At 44.5% G+C, this 16,071-nt stretch overlaps 1 protein-coding gene and 4 non-coding genes across 5 annotated transcripts; all 5 read right to left on the bottom strand.

Annotated features, from left to right (window-relative positions):
- Nucleotides 1-3,179: 3,179 nt before the first annotated feature.
- On the bottom strand, nucleotides 3,180-5,820 carry RPS8 (ribosomal protein S8). Its single transcript, XM_059921409.1, has 6 exons — nucleotides 5,721-5,820; nucleotides 5,218-5,324; nucleotides 4,650-4,749; nucleotides 4,089-4,264; nucleotides 3,727-3,856; nucleotides 3,180-3,310 (listed from the first exon to the last, which is right to left on the bottom strand). Exons 1-6 carry the CDS (start codon nucleotides 5,722-5,724, stop codon nucleotides 3,201-3,203), a joined length of 627 nt encoding a protein of 208 aa, XP_059777392.1. The 5' UTR covers nucleotides 5,725-5,820; the 3' UTR covers nucleotides 3,180-3,200.
- LOC132354813 (small nucleolar RNA SNORD38) lies at nucleotides 3,428-3,496 on the bottom strand. Its single transcript, XR_009499420.1, has one exon. It is a non-coding gene; the product is annotated as a small nucleolar RNA SNORD38 (small nucleolar RNA).
- Nucleotides 3,961-4,028, bottom strand: LOC132354820 (small nucleolar RNA SNORD38). The gene has a single exon (XR_009499422.1). It is a non-coding gene; the product is annotated as a small nucleolar RNA SNORD38 (small nucleolar RNA).
- LOC132354826 (small nucleolar RNA SNORD46) lies at nucleotides 4,830-4,933 on the bottom strand. The gene has a single exon (XR_009499424.1). It is a non-coding gene; the product is annotated as a small nucleolar RNA SNORD46 (small nucleolar RNA).
- Nucleotides 5,408-5,487, bottom strand: LOC132354773 (small nucleolar RNA SNORD55/SNORD39). Its single transcript, XR_009499400.1, has one exon. It is a non-coding gene; the product is annotated as a small nucleolar RNA SNORD55/SNORD39 (small nucleolar RNA).
- Nucleotides 5,821-16,071: the final 10,251 nt, after the last annotated feature.

The following is a 16,071-nucleotide window of genomic DNA, read 5'->3' as shown; positions in this document are numbered from 1 at the left end:
TGAGGGAGCATCAGTATCACTGAAGGGCTGGTTAAAAAGTTTTGGGTATGACTCCCAGCGTTTGATTCATTAAATCTAGGATGGGGTCAAGAATTTGCATTTCTAATAAGTTCCCAGGGAATGCTGCTGCTGCTGCCCCAGGGATCACAATTTCAGTCACATAAAAAGATGTTTAGGATATACCTTATTCTGATAACCTCACTCTGATAAGGGGTCAAAGTGTGTGCTGGGGCACTTTTGCTTCATCTGTCATATTCAATTTTTTGTTTACAATGAAAATATATTCATTTATTATTGTGCAATTAAAATTGCTTAAAACTGAATTGGCATGCTCTGCCAATGGACTAAAGATGAGGGTTTGAGAGTCTGCCCTGAAGCTGATTCAACTGAGACGTGAGGGTAGTCATACACCACCCAGCCTAGACTTCCAGCATCTGAACCAAGCCCTTCTCTGCTCCCACCAACCAAACAGGGAGAAAGGACAGTTTAAGGGGTGAAAGCTGCAGGTCCATCTCTGCAGTAGGACCGCAGTACTCAGCTGATGGTAATAAGAGGGGGCATTGTGGAAAACAGCCCCACAGAGCACTATATTAGAGTTGCTGCTAAACTGAGTTTCTCTAAGATTCCTGCCTTCTAAGCTCAGCCACCACTAAAGAAATTGGCGAATGCCAAAACTGAACATTAAGGCCAAAGGAAGGACAAATGCCAGAATTCAAAGGGAGGCATGAAGAGTGTAGGTAGAGGTTGCGAGGACGCGCAGCCTCCTGTCGACAGACAGGATTATAGTGCTGGCTTCTACTTTCCTGCTGGGTGACAGGGGATACTGAATTTTTCTCAGCCTTGGTCGACAAATCTATACTGTGAAGACAAAGTACCTTGTGGTCACCATTCACTCAGAAGGCACCTGAGGTGTTTTGCTGGGTCTACAGAGGAGGTAGCCTTGCTCCAGGGTGAGAATGGTCATCTATGAGGGCAGTGGAGATGGATAGTTGATGAATTCAAGGCTCTTTAGAAAAAGAACCCCTTGGGCTTCCCTGGTGGCGCAGTGGTTGAGAATCTGCCTGCCAATGCAGGGGACACGGGTTCGAGCCCTGGTCTGGGAGGATCCCACGTGCCGCGGGGCAGCTGGGCCCGTGAGCCACAATTACTGAGCCTGCGCGTCTGGAGCCTGTGCTCCGCAACAAGAGAGGCCGCGATAGTGAGAGGACTGCGCACCGCGATGAAGAGTGGCCTCCGCTTGCCGCAGCTGGAGAAAGCCCTCGCACAGAAACGAAGACCCAACACAGCCATAAATTAAAAAAAAAAAAAAAAAAAAAAAAAAGTCATGAAGATACAGTGCAAATTTAAAAAAAAAAAAAGAAAAAGAACCCCTTATCCTATGGACTGACTAGAGGGTGAAGGAGGAGAGGAATAAACATCAACGCCTTGTAGAGCTCAAATTAGAAGATGAAGGCAAAGTGTTGCTGTGCCATGCCCAACACACAGCTCAGCAAACATCAGCTAATGTTCAGATGGTAAGGGAAGATCACTGGGTGGGAAGGCCAAGGCCAGGTCTCCCCAGAGCCAATGGTAAGGTTTTAGAGGACTGGACTGACTTTTTGTCCTTAAGTTTTTGTACTAGAAAAGGGGGTTCACCTTTCCCAAACGTCTATTCACAGAAGTCTGCAATTTAGCCAAGGTGATGGACCAATTAGATTTTGTACTTCTTTAGCTCTTAAGACATGTGCTTTCCAACAACTTTAAATTGGATAAAATATTTTTTCTTTAGAACTCATTAACTGAAGCACATATTTGAGTGCCTGGTATATTGCGCCATGTACCTTTCCAGGTACTGGAGATGCCACAGGAAACATATTCCTGTTCTCCTGGAGATATATTCTAATAGAGGGCAAAAAAAGACAAGCAAATAAAATGAGCAAAATTTATGCCAAATTAAGAGATAAGGAGAAAAAACAGGGGCAAAGGATATGGCATGGAGGGGAGTGCAATTTAAAATCCTGTGATCAGGGAAGAACTCACTAGACTAACAGAACAAAGACCTGGAAGGAATAAGCAATGTGGGTATATGATGGAAAGTATTCCCAACACAGGGAATAGTAAGTGAACATATGTTCAGTAAGGCCAGGATGGCAGTCACTATAGAAGGGACCGCGTCCCACTGAGTTCCAAACCATCTGGTAGGAATTTTGAGATGGGATGTCCTGTAAAAAAAATATCTTATCTTTTAAAATGATCACTGATAGCTGGGATTGCGTTGGGGACAACAGAAGAGCAAGTAGGATGCAGAGATGTGACCAGAACAGTAGAGGTGGTGTTAAAGGTTGAAGCAACAAGATGTGGTGACATTAGATGTGGGAGTTATGACCCAAGGATCACCTAAGATTTATGTTGTCATATGAAGACCACTATTTGCTGCAATCAAATAATTGAGAAACTGTTTGAAATGGGAAAGCTGAAGAACGTGATCAGTTTTGAACACGGTGACCTTTTAGAGTCCGATTATGATATCCAAATGCAGGTGTCAAGTAGGTCTGGGCTAGTTAGAAAGATGGAGCTTAAACCACTTTTAAAAGTTGATGACAGACAACAATGTAGCTAAACTGAAGACAAGAGCTGACCCTTAGAGATTCAGCAGCCATCACTGGTAATTTTACATACTTTTGAGTAATGAGAGGAGAAAGGATTAGGGTTCAAGAGAAAATTAACTTCAGAAAGACATCCAAAAGCTGACAAGATACAGACTATGTAAATGTGTATAACCTGTTCAACAACGCAGAAATCTGGAACACAATTTCAAGGTTTCTAGACCATCCATGAACCTGAAATAAACCCCTAAAACCAAGGTCTGCACACAGGGTCTCTAAGAGAACCTTACAGAAGCAGCATGGTTTCAGCTTCCAATCATGGTCCAGTCAACAGCCCAATACTGTTGGGGGCCCCGTGCTGGGATGCCTCCCTCATACAGTCTCTCCTCAGCCTGCATGCCACATCCCTGTTGCCACTGTAACCCAGCCTTAGGGGTGAGAAACGTTCCTCCTGCTATAGAAAGGCACATAATAGACCTGGACAAAGGGAGGCAGGCAAAGGGAGTTGGGGCACTCTACAGTGTGGCAAACAATCAAACATTCTCAGAACGCAAACACAGGGTATAGAACAATAAACACCTTTATAACATGAGCTAAGATAGGAAAGAAGAGGATTTATTTGCCTTTCCGGGCCTTGATTTTCCTCAGATAGAACTCCAGCTCCTTTCCCTCTAGCACATAGCCATCTGCTCGGCCACACTGGCCTGGTCTTGAGGCGATGCAAGCTGCAAGAGAGTATGTGGTCCTTAGCAAAATGACACTGTGGCCCTATCCACACCTACGTATCCCCTTAAGAGTCCATGTTGGTCCAGGTATACTGGGGGCAGGCATGAAGCCCACTGTCTCCTCAGATATACTTTATCGTCATTTAAAGTCAGTAGCAGAACTGGACAAAGTTTTCATCACTGAGACAACCCCCTAAGCCTGGACACAGACTTCTCAGAATACTCCTGAAACTCAGAGGCAGAAACCAAGCTCAGGCCTATGGGCTCCTGCCCACTATTTTCCATTTCAGCTTCAAACTAATGGGATGACCAAATATTCTGATTTGTGCTTGTGTGCTGTTACCGAACTCTCTAGCCCACAGAGGGCACACCATATCTTGGGAAGCCCCCTCCGCCAAATGCAAAAGCCATCTCACCAAGAAGTTTGCCCTGCTGGAACTGCTCCTCTAGAAGACTGCTAATTTTGGCATTCTTTTTCCTTTCATCATATTTCTTCTGAATTTTCTTTGATCGTTTTTTGTTTAAAATCTCTTCCTCCTCAGGAGTCTGAATAAAGGAAATACACATGGGTTAGTGGGGCCTCCCCAAACCCTTTCTCAGGGAAGGAATGTCACAGCCTTGAACACTGAATATCCCATGCCCCTGCCACCTTCCTCAGCACTAAAGGCTTTCATCTCTCCCTTCAGTAGCAGAACTGGACAGAGTTTTCATCACAAGAAGGCTGGAATCAGGGCGGCCTCCCCTCCCCCCACAGGAAGTTGGCTCCCCAAACACGCACCAGCTTGGCCCCCTTCTTGCGGCCCAGGGGCAGTGCATAGTGGGACTCGTACCACTGTCGGTACGGTGTGCTGTCAATGAGCACGATGCAGTTCTTCACCAGGGTCTTGGTACGGACCAGTTCATTGTTGGATGCATTGTAGACAACATCAATGATCCTTGTCTTGCGTGTACAACCTGCTCACAGGAGAAATTCAGAATCAAGCCATGTGAACCTGAGGTCAACTGTCCCCCACCCGCGCCCTAGTAGGGCCTAAGGAGATGGGAACTCTAAGCCTTTACAGAGCCATAGGGCATAAGCTCATCTTCCACACACCCATCTTTCCAGATGTGGCTGACACCCACACATACATGGTCTCTAGATTCAGCCCCAATCCCTGAAGCTACAGGAGTTAAGAGACAGGACAGGATGGAGAGAAAGCTCCAGAACCTCAAGGTCTTTCAACAGGAGAAACTTCAGTATCTTGGTTCAGGCCATGGACTTCCTGCTAAAAGCACTTACTGAAGCTTAGAAAAGGTTTAGGTGCTGAGTTCCCACCCATGCCTGCAGGGCCTCACTCACACTCCGAGCCCCAGGAGAAGTTCCCCACGTCCAGCCTCAAGGCCCGGTACTTCTTGTTGCCTCCCCGCACACGGACTGTGTGTATGCGGCGGGGGCCAATCTAGAAAACACAAGGAGACAGGAAGTAGGTTATCAAGGAGAAGCTAGAGAGAGGGAAGGGAACCCGGGCTGGACGGAGGTAACAAGTCAGTGTAACTATGACAAGTCCTAGCATTGGCAAGTGGCACACAGGTGACCAAGACGGCCACAACCACGCCTAAGGATACTTCTTCATCACTCTAGTTACCTCCAAGAGGAAAAGCCTGATTCCAAACACTGAAAATTAATTCTCCGTGCAACAAAAATTCCAGGTTTCTGACTATCACTGAGGAGTCCACTCGCTCCAGGCGCCCTGCAGGTACCACTAGGACACAGTAGCTGTCACCATGCAATCTCTCAGTATTTACCCAACACGCAAAGGCGAGGAGACCGCCTAGTCCCTACAGCAAATCGCAGAGCCCCACAAAGATTCAGGCGGACCGCGGAGAGCAGGTGGGCGACCTCCCGGGCGGTGAGGCCCCGCACGCACCTTAGTGTTGGCAGCGGGGCGTCCCAGCTCATACTTCCGCTTCTTGTGGTAGGGCTTTCTCTTGCCCCCGGTCTTGCGGCGCTTGTGCCAGTTGTCCCGAGAGATGCCTACGTGTGGAAGCGGGGGGAGGGAGCCTCAGCCAGGGAGCCCGGGGCCGGGCCCCGCCAGCCCAACGCCCCGCGCCAGTGGCCGCACGCTCAGCTCTCCAAGGTTGGCTCCCCCATAGCGCAGTCGGGAGGTTACAGCATTTCCAAGGTGTCATCACGCACGTGCGGCCCGACCCCTTCCCGTCCCGATCCCGGCAGCCATGATGGTGCCGCTCGCGGCCCCGATCCCTGCGGCCCCCGGAGCGGCCCGGGCGGCCCAAGCCCGAGCATCACCCTCCTCGCGGAGGCTCGCTGCCCGAGGCCCGGGCGCCCGCGCTCCCGGCTGGGCTGCGAGGCAGGATGGCGCCGGATTGAGCTCGTTCCCCAGCCACGGCCCCAACACAGAGAAACACTCACCCATCGCTCGGCGCTGGCTAGAAAGAGAAAACGCAAAGCGTCACGGTTCGGTTTGTAAAACGTAGCCCCGCCTCTTGACGTATCTTCCGGGCGCCGCAGAGAGCGGCCTTGGGTCGGAGGGCGGGGCGCCGAGGACTTGGGCCTGAGAGGGTCGAGAGGGCGCTGCAGCTCGGCCGAGGGCCAGGCTGGGGTGCAACAGAGCCTGGACCTGTGCGCGCCTCGGGGGGAGGTTGAGAGACCCAGGGCACAATTCGGGCGGGGCTTGCCTGGTTTTATTTACGTTTTGAAAAGACCCGTTTTAGAAGCTACTGCTGTAGTCCTGGATGAGAGCTGTGAGTGAGTTGGAGAAGAGCGGAAGGCAGTAGAGGTGGAAACGAGAGGGGGACTTGGCTTTTGTTTTGAAGGGTTTGGTTTAGGGGGCGGGAAGTGTGTCAAGGATTCCGAATTCCTCACGTGACCAGTTGTATGAATATTGGTGCCACTTAGTGAGAAAGGGTAGGCTGAGGTAGGAGCTGGTCTGGACGTGTTCATTTTGAGCTCTGGTGACTCCCGCACGTGGGAATGACAGGCAGATGGATGGTCATGTCTGGTCCATCCATAGAGAAGGGATCTGGACAGAAGGTGTTACTTTGGGAATCGTTGGCATATAAATGGTAACCAAAGCTACCAGAATGAACGGAACCTAGGGAGAGCGCCTAAAGCAAACTTTTCTTGTAAAGGGTAAGTTAATACTGTAGCCTTTGTGGGCTGTAGGGTCTGTGTCACCACTCAATTTTTTTAAAAGTTTATTTATTTTTGGCTGTGTTGGGTCTCCTTTGCTGCACGCGGGCTTTCTCTAGTTGCGGTGAGTGGGGGCTACTCTTTATTGTGGTGTCCTGGCTTCTCATTGCGGTGGCTTCTCTTGTTGCGGAGCACGGGCTGGCTCTAGAGCGCAGGCTCAGTAGTTGTGGCGCACGGGCTTAGTTGCTCCGCGGCATGTGGGATCTTCCCGGACCAGGGCTCAAACCCTTGTCCCCTGCATTGGCAAGCAGATTCTTAACCACTGCGCCACCAGGGAAGTCCCTGCGCCTGCTCTCTAAATAGCAACACTCCTTTTTCTCTACCCACTCAATACTAACATTGTTTTTACATGCTCATTATCTGTTTTCCCACTAAAATATAATAAGCATGAGAGTAGGAACTGTGTTGTTCACTACTGTATTTCCAACACCTAGAATAATGCCTGGCATTTAATAAGTACTCAATAAATATTTGAATGGTACTCAAATATTTGAGTAAATTATTGTTCTACTTACATTGTATTCAATGGGTTTTCCCAGTAGACTGAGGTCTTAAGAATATAGTGCACATATGTCATTCGTCTCTCCATCCCCAGCCCCTTGGCACAAGAAAAAGAAAAGGCAATTGCATTGGACATAATAAGGAGAAAGTGGGGACTTCCCTGGCGGTCCAGTGGTTAAGACTCTGTGCTTCCATTGAAGGGGGCAGGGTTTGATCCCTAGTCGGGGAACTAAGATCCTGCATGCCACTTGGTGCGACCAAAAAAACAAACCGAACCAAAAAAAAACCAAAAAAACAAAAAGGAGAAGGTGGATTCAAGGGGCATTTGTTGGGTGATGGGATTTTGTGATAGACTGGATTAAGGGGATGAGAGAAGAGTGACATGAGGTTTCTTCCCTGGGAAAACACATTAATGGTGGGGTGACACCACCATTAATAGAGAACACAGGAGAGGCAGGTTTCTGGAAAGTTCAATCTTAGGATGAGTTTGAATTGCCTGTGGGACATATAGGTGCTATTCTTTGTATTTAAAGTAGTTGGAAAGATGAGTCTGAAGCTTGGAAGAGAATGGGACTGATAATTCCCACCCCCACCCACCATGGTCTCACTCCTCTATCCACCTAACCCAGTGGTCCACCCCATCAGCTAGTCTGTATCACGTGAGCATTTTGTTGTTGTTACTGCAGAAAAAGCTATAATCAAAACCCAGTGCTATTTCATAATACGAACACTCAAAGTAGGAATAAAAGGAAATGTATTCAATATGGAAAAGAGTAGTATACAAAGCCACAGCAAACATCGTGCTCAGTGTTAAAGACTGAAAGATTTACTCCTGAAATCAGGAAGAAGGCCAGGAAGCAGGCCTTCACCACAGTCATTCAACAGTGTACTGGAAGTTCTACCCAGAGTCTTGAGGAAAGAAATAAAAGACATCCATGTGTGAATGGAAAAATTAAAACTGTGTTTATTCACAGAACACAGATCACATCATCTTATAAAACTTCATCTTATAAAACTTGCTATAACAACAAAAAATTATTTGAGCTAGTCAACTAATTTAGCAGTTATAGGACAAAATATCAATTCACAAAAATCTGTCTTATATGTATACACTAGCAATAAATAATCTGAAAAAGAATTTATGAAAACAATTCCACTTTAGGACTTACCTGGTGGCACAGTGGTTAAGAATCCGCCTGCCGATGCAGGGGACACGGGTTCGAGCCCTGGTCCCGGAAGATCCCACATGCCACGGAGCAACTAAGCCCGTGCGCCACAACTACTGAGCCTGCGCTCTAGAGCCCGCGAGCCACAACTACTGAAGCCCACGTGCCTAGAGCCCGTGCTCCGCAACAAGAGAAGCCACTGCAACGAGAAGCCCGTGCACTGCAGGGAAGAGTAGCCCCTGCTCGCTGCAACTAGAGAAAGCCCACGCGCAGCAACAAAGACCCAACACAGCCAAAAATAAATTAATTAAAAAAAAAAGAAAAACAAAAAAATTCCATTTTAAATAATGTCAACATTAATATTTAGGAATATATTTAATCAAGTTATTAGACTTATTTTATGTATGTAAAGTTGTCTGTACATTTGAAATTACTAAAAAGTAAATTACTTTTCAAAACACCATGTCAATACCATGCCAGAAAAGTAGAGAAAACATCAAACTTCCATATAAAGGCAAAGCCTTACCCAGATCCAATTCACCCAAAGTCTGTATGTAATTTAGAGGCACTGTGGGAAGTTACATTAGGAGCCACTTTCTTCCGCGTTGTGGATGACCTCAATGTGGTAGAAACAGTGGGATTTTTGAATTCCAATTTTCCACAGCATTCCACCAAAAAACTGTCATAGTCTTGGCAAATCTCCCCCACAGCTACCAGGGCCTTCAGGTACTCATTGGGCTGGTAAGGGTGGATGTAGTGCAGGAAACAGCCAGTCCTGGGGTCCCCCATTCGAGGCAGTGGAATCTATAGCTACCTGGGGTGTTCAACAACCTCGACATCTTGCAGAAGTAGGTGGCATATTGCTCACATGGAGGCGCTGTAAACGAGCTGAGTATTTTTCTGGGTTGTAGCCACCACCGTCGTCTGCATCTGCAGATCATGAGACACTGTGGTCCGTACTTTGTCCTCTTTTAGCAGAGATGTAACCAAACTCAAATTCCTGCGCCCAATGCACAGTGAGGCCAAACAATTCCAAAACGTTGGAGTTTGGAGCAGAGAAAGGTTTCTTGCAGGGCCAAGCAAGATGGAAGGCTCATGCCCAAAAACCCTGAACTCGAGCCTTTTTTTTTAATGTACTTGAAAGGTAAACTAATAAATGCATCTGAATCTCTGTTGGGGCAGTATTCAAGATGGACTCTGGAGTTCTTGAAATCAGAGCAAGACAGTTCTCTGTGTCCCACACCATGCCCTCCAAGTCTCTACTCTTGCTTTAGCAGAAGTCAAACAGGGGCTCTATGATTCTGTGTGATACTGGAGAGATCCTCTCTTCTGCTGTCCTCCTAGCCAGGCCATCACTCCATGTGCTTTGAGACCATTAACATTAATTGTATTATGCCTTTGTCCCTATTTTCATTAGTCACCTTAAAAAAATCATCACCCAGATTATACCTATCACCCATGCTCTTATCCTGACATAGGTATTATATTATCTTTTTTAAACTGATCTCCCACCATTCTTCATTTTCTAAAAATCTTCTGTGTCCTGTGTCATTCATCAGAAAAATCCTGTATATCTTCAACCTCTTCTCTGAATGTTTCCTTTTAACATAAATCTACTTCTTTCGGGATTTTCTCTCTTTTCTTGTCAGCCTTCTCAAGTGGAGGATGACTGTGCTGTCCTCTAGATAGGAGACAGGTGTGCTCCATGGTCTTCATTGCCAATTTCAGACCATTCTTACTCTATCCTCCCTAAAAACCAAACTTTGAATCTAAGACTACAACAGTCACTGCTCCTCTTTATTGAACTTACCTATAAATTCTAGTTCTCTCCAGTTTGTGCCTGGAAGATTTTATGTCCTGACTCACTGTCTCTTCCTCTAATAATACCCGTGTCATTTTTTGGGTGCCTACACATGAGCATCTTTACCTTCCTCAACCTTAACCTTTCACCAGCTCCTCACCCTGTAAGTCCTTAAACCTGGGATTGGTCCAACCTCTTGTGCCTGACACCTGGGTTACAGAATGCTGCTGGTTAAAGGCACGTATCTCTGCAGACTACTGCCACTAGAAATTAAGAACAATAATTGGTATGAGGCCCTGGAGGATCTTTACAATGAAAGACTTACTTGGGGAGTTCCCTGGTGGCCTAGTGGTTAGGATTCTGGGCTTTCACTGCGTGGTCTGGGTTCAACCTCCAGTTGGGGAACTGCCTGCGCAGCGCGGCCAAAAAAAAACTTACTTGAAGCATAAACTCTACTGGAGAAGACAAGATATTTAGACTGTAATAAATGCTATGAAGGAAATAATGCGCTGTCATGGGGCAAACTTGAGTTAAGATGCTCTTAGATTGCTTCTCTGGGGTGACAAGATACCTGGGGTAAACTGAGACCTGAAAGAAAAAAGGAATATTTTGAAGAGCTGATGGTTCCAGTCTGAAGGAACATCAAGTGTGAAAAGCCCTGAGAAGGGTGTGCACTTCTGGAATGGTGGAGTAAGGATCTTTGAAAAACCACTCCTCCATTAAAGCAACGAAAACACTGGCAAAAATCGTCAAAATCAACTTTTCCAGAACTCTGCAATTAACTAAAGACTTACAACAATCCAAGGAGCATTTATTCAAGAACAACAGCTAAAACTTTGTTCAGTGATCTTTACTGCTTTTTAATTTGCCCTAATCCCCTCCCCTTCTCCTAGCTCCACATTAGCTTTGAAAACCAGTAGCCTCCTAGCTAAGGTACTTGTGAAAAGCAGCAGCCTAATAGTAGGTGGAGGGGGCAGATGGGTGTGGAGCTCCCCAAAAGCCCCATCCCCAAAGAACTATCACCATTTGACCTGCCTGGCAGCTGGCTGAAAAGCTCCATTCTTAGGGCTTGTCTTTATTTGATCTCACTCAAAGCTCACTCTCTGAACAGCCCTACCCCTGGTGTTTATAAGAAAAAAAAGTCAGGGGCAACACAACTGCCTGAGGCAGGATTACAAGTTGGGGCTGACAAGAGGCTGATAAAAAATAATAATAATAAAATAAAATATTTTTTAAAAAGGAGAAATAGGAGAATATGGGAGTTTTTAAAATTCCCACATTTTCCTGGGAATCTAGAAAATCTAGAAGGTCATGTGTGTATGCAGGACTGAGTACATGCCCAGTAAAGACCTGCAAAGGCCCTAATATCGGTGATATATGGCTGACCTTGAAGCTCTGCACAAGCAGGAAGTGAAGGCTGTACAACATGAGCAAGTGGAATTTATCTCAGGTTTGCAAGGTTGGTTTAACATCTGAACATCAATCAAGGTAATATACCTTATTAATAATAAAGGGGGAGGGGGCTTCCCTGGTGGCGCAGTGGTTGAGAATCCGCCTGCCAATGCAGGGGACACGGGTTCGAGCCCTGGTCTGGAAGATCCCACATGCCGCGGGGCAACTAGGCCCGTGAGCCACAACTACTGAGCCTGCGCGTCTGGAGCCTGTGCTCTGCAACAAGAGAGGCCGCGATAATGAGAGGCCCGCACACCGCGATGAAGAGTGGCCCCCACTCGCTGCAACTAGAGAAAGCCCTCGCACAGAAACGAAGACCCAACACATCCAAAAGTAAATAAATAAATAAATTAATTAATTAATTAAAAATAAAGGAATTCCTTTAAAAAATAATAATAATAAAGGGGAAAAAACACGTGATCACCTCAAAACACAGAAAAAGCATTTGACAAAATCCAATATCCCTTCATGATAAAAACACTCAACAAATTAGAGTGTTTAGAACAAATTAGAACTTCTTCACCTGATAAAGGAGCCACAGCTAACATCATAATTAATGATCAGGAACAAGACAAGGATATCCACTCTCACCACTTTTTTTTTCTTCGTCTTTATTTTTTTGGCTGCATCGGGTCTTCCCTGTGGCGCGTGGGCTGCTCTCTAGTTGTGGCATGCAGGTTTTCTCTCTCTAGTTGTGGTGCGCGGGCTCCAGGGCGCATGGGCTCTGTAGTTTGCAGCACGTGGGCTCTCTCGTTGAGGTGCGTGAGTTCAGTAGTTGTGGCGTGCGGGCTTAGTTGCCCAACCAGGGATCGAACCGGCATCCCCTGCACTGGAAGGCAGATTCTTTACCATTGGACCACCAGGGAAGTCCCTCTCACCACTTCTATTCAAAATTACACTGGGTGTTTTATCCAGGGAAATTAGGCAAGAAAAAGAGATAAAAGGCATCTTAATTAAAAAGGAAGAAGTCAAACTTTCTCTATTTACAGATGACATGATCCTATATAGAGAGAATCTCAAAGAATCTACAAAAATACTATTACGGTTAATAAATGAATTTAGCAAAGTTGCAAGGTACAATATTAACACACAATGGGGGCGGGGGGAGAGGAGATAAATTAGGAGTTTGGGATTAACATATACACACTACTGTACATAAGATAGATAAACAACAAGGACCTACTGTATAGCACAGGGAACTATATTCAATATCTTGTAATAATCTATAATGGAAAAGAATCTGAAAAAGAATATATATATATATATATATATATATATATATATATATATATATACATATATATATATATATAAAACTGAATCACTGCTGTATACCTGAAACTAATACATTGTAAATTAACTGTACTTCAATTTTTAAAAAGAGGTTAAAAAAAAGATCAACACACAAAAATTAGTTGTGTTTCTATACACCAGCAATGAACAATCTGAAAAGGAACTTAAAAATAATTCCTTTTGCAATAGCATCCAAAAGAATAAAATACCTAAGAAATAAATTTAACCAAGGAGGTGAAAGAGTTGTACACTATAAAATATTGTTGAAAGAAATTAAAGACCTGGGCTTCCCTGGTGGCGCAGTGGTTGAGAGTCTGCCTGCCAATGCAGGGGACACGGGTTCGAGCCCTGGTCTGGGAAGATCCCACGTGCGGCGGAGCAGCTGGGCCCGTGAGCCACAATTGCTGAGCCTGCGCGTCTGGAGCCTGTGCTCCGCAACAAGAGAGGCCGCGATAGTGAGAGGCCCGCGCACTGCGATGAAGAATGGTCCCCGCTTGCCGCCACTGGAGAAAGCCCTCACACAGAAACGAAGACCCAACACAGCCATAAATAAATAAATGAACAAATACTTTAAAAAAAAAAAAAGTAAAAGTCTATTAATTAAAAAAAAAAAAATTAAAGACCTAAATAAATGGAAAGACATCTTGCATTCATGGATTGGAAGACAATATTAGGATGGCAATACCACCCAGATTGAATGTAATCCCTATCAAAATTCCATCAGCCTTTTTTGCAGAAATGGAAAAGCTGATCCTTAAATTCATATGGAATTGCCAGTGTTCCTGAATAGCCAAAACAATATTGAAGAAGAACCAACTTGGAGGACTCACACTTTCTGATTTCAAAACTTATGGGAGTTCCCTGGTGGCCTAGTGGTTAGGAATTCGGGCTTTCACAACCGTGGCCCAGGTTCAATCCCTGGTCGGGGAACTGAGATCCCGCAAGCCTCATGGCACGGCTGAAAAAAAAAAAAGAAAACCTTATTACAAACTACAGTAACCAACATTGAAGTATTGGCATAAGGATAGACATATAGACTGATGGAATAGCACTTAAAGTCTCAGAAATCAGCCCACTCATATATGTTCATGTTCTTTTTTAAAAATTTATTTTCATTATTTCTTCCAGTTTATTGAGATATAATTGATATATAGCACTGTATAAGCTTCAGTTGTACAGCATGATGATTTGATTTATATACATTATGAAGTGATTATCTCAATAAGTTTAATGAACATCATCTCATATAGATATAAAATTAAATATAAAAACATTTTTTTCCTGTGAGAACTCTTGGGATTGACTCCCTTAACAACTTTCATGTATAACATACAGCAGTGTTAACTATATTTATCATGTTGTACATCACATCCCTAGCACTTATTTATCTTATAAATGGAAGTTTTCACCTTTCGACTGCCTTCCTTCAATCCCCTCCTCCCTCTGCCATCAACTGACTTTCAACAAGGTTGCCAAGACAATTCAATGGGGAAAAGAATAGTCTTTACAATAAGTGATGCTGGAAAAACTGGATCTCCACATGCAAAAGAATAAATTTGGACCCCTACCTCATAGCAGCTACAAAAATTAACTCAAAATGGATCAATGACCTAAATATAAGAACATAAAACTCTTAGAAGAAAACATTAGAGTAAATCTTCACAGCATTGGATTTGGCATGAGATTCTTAGATGTGATACCAAAAACACAAGCAACAACAAAAATGTAAGTTAGACTTCATCAAACTTAAAAAAACTGTTGTGCTTCAAAGGATACCATCAAGAAACTGAAAAGACAACTCACAGTGTGAGGGAAAATATTTGCAAATTATAAATTTGATAAGGGTCCAGTTATCTACAATATATAAAGAGCTCTTACAAGTCAACAATAAAGACAATCCAACTTAAAAAATGGGCAAAGGACTTGCATATACACAAGAGAATTGAAAACATATGCTCAGACAAAAACTTGTACATGAGTATTCATAGCACAAATGGTCTGTTCATAATGCCAAAAAGTGGAAACAACCCCCAAATTCATCAACTGAAGGATAAACAAAAAGTGGTATAGCCATGCAATTGGAATATTATTTGGCCATAAAAAGGAGTGAATTGATACATGCTACAACATGATTCTTTAAAACATATGCTAAGGGGCTTCCCTGGTGGCGCAGTGGTTAAGAATCTGCCTGCCAATGCAGGAGACACAGGTTCGAGCCCTGGTCCGGGAAGATTCCCACATGCCGCAGAGCAACTAAGCCCGTGAGCCACGACTACTGAGCCCGCGTGCCACGCCCGTGCTCCGCAACAAGAGAAGCCACCACAATAAGCATGCGCACCGCAACGAAGAGTAGCCCACACTCTCCACAACTAGAGAAGGCCCGTGCACACCATCAAAGACCCAACGCAGCCAAAAATAAATAAAATAAATAAATTATTAAAAAAAACAAAACAAAACATATGCTAAGTGAAGAAGCCAGACACAAAAAAACACATATTATAAGATTCCATTTATATGAAACGTCCAGAATAGGCAAACCCATAGTGAAGGAAAAATAGATTGGTTGTTTCCTGGGGCTGCGGGGAGAGGTGAATGGGGGTGTGTATATGGCTGCTTGTGGGTAATGTTTTTTTTTTTTTAATTGAGGTATAGTTGACGTGCAACAGGATTTCTTTTTGGGTCATAAAAATGTTCTGGAATTAGGGGTGATGGTTGCCCAATTAAATGAGTATACTAAAAACCACTAAATTGTACACTTTAAAAGAGTGAATTTTATACTGTGTATTACATTTCAATAACTAAAAATTACATTTTCATTATTTTTTAAAAAGCCCTGGCATATTCAAGAAATAAAGGCCAGGGCTTCCCTGGTGGAGCAGTAGTTAAGAATCTGCCTGCCAATGCAGGGGACACGGGTTCGAGCCCTGGTCTGGGAAGATCCCACATGCTGCGAAGCAACTAAGCCCGTGCGCCACAACTACTGAGCCTGCGAGCCACAACTACTGAGCCCGTGAGCCACAACTACTGAGCCTGTGAGCCACAACTACTGAAGCCTGCGCGCCTAGAGTCCGTGCTCTGCAACGAGAAGCCACCACAATGAGAAGCCCGTGCACCACAACAAAGAGTATCCCTGCTCGCCACAACTAGAGAAAGCCAGCGTGCAGCAACGATGACCCAACATAGCCAAAAATAAATAAATAAATAAAATTAAATTAAAAAAAAAAAAAGAAATAAAGGCCAGTGTGGTTGGAGAACAGTGGGTGGTTAGAGAACCGTTCATTCATTCATTCAAAATACATTTTGTGTACTTGTCATATGTTCAGGATATTGTGGTTACAGTATTAAAACAAAAATCTTT

The sequence above is a fragment of the Balaenoptera ricei genome, chromosome 1 (assembly GCF_028023285.1).
Source record: "Balaenoptera ricei isolate mBalRic1 chromosome 1, mBalRic1.hap2, whole genome shotgun sequence".
Lineage (NCBI taxonomy): Eukaryota > Metazoa > Chordata > Mammalia > Artiodactyla > Balaenopteridae > Balaenoptera > Balaenoptera ricei.
Note: the sequence above shows the minus strand (reverse complement) of the source record. Positions and strands in the feature narration are given on the sequence as shown.

Coding starts and splice junctions, on each gene's coding strand:
- RPS8 (XM_059921409.1), bottom strand. Junction 3,857..4,088: donor GCAAGAAGGGGGCCAAGCTG/GTGCGTGTTTGG, acceptor TCCTTTATTCAG/ACTCCTGAGGAGGAAGAGAT. Junction 3,311..3,726: donor CCAGCAGGGCAAACTTCTTG/GTGAGATGGCTT, acceptor ACTCTCTTGCAG/CTTGCATCGCCTCAAGACCA.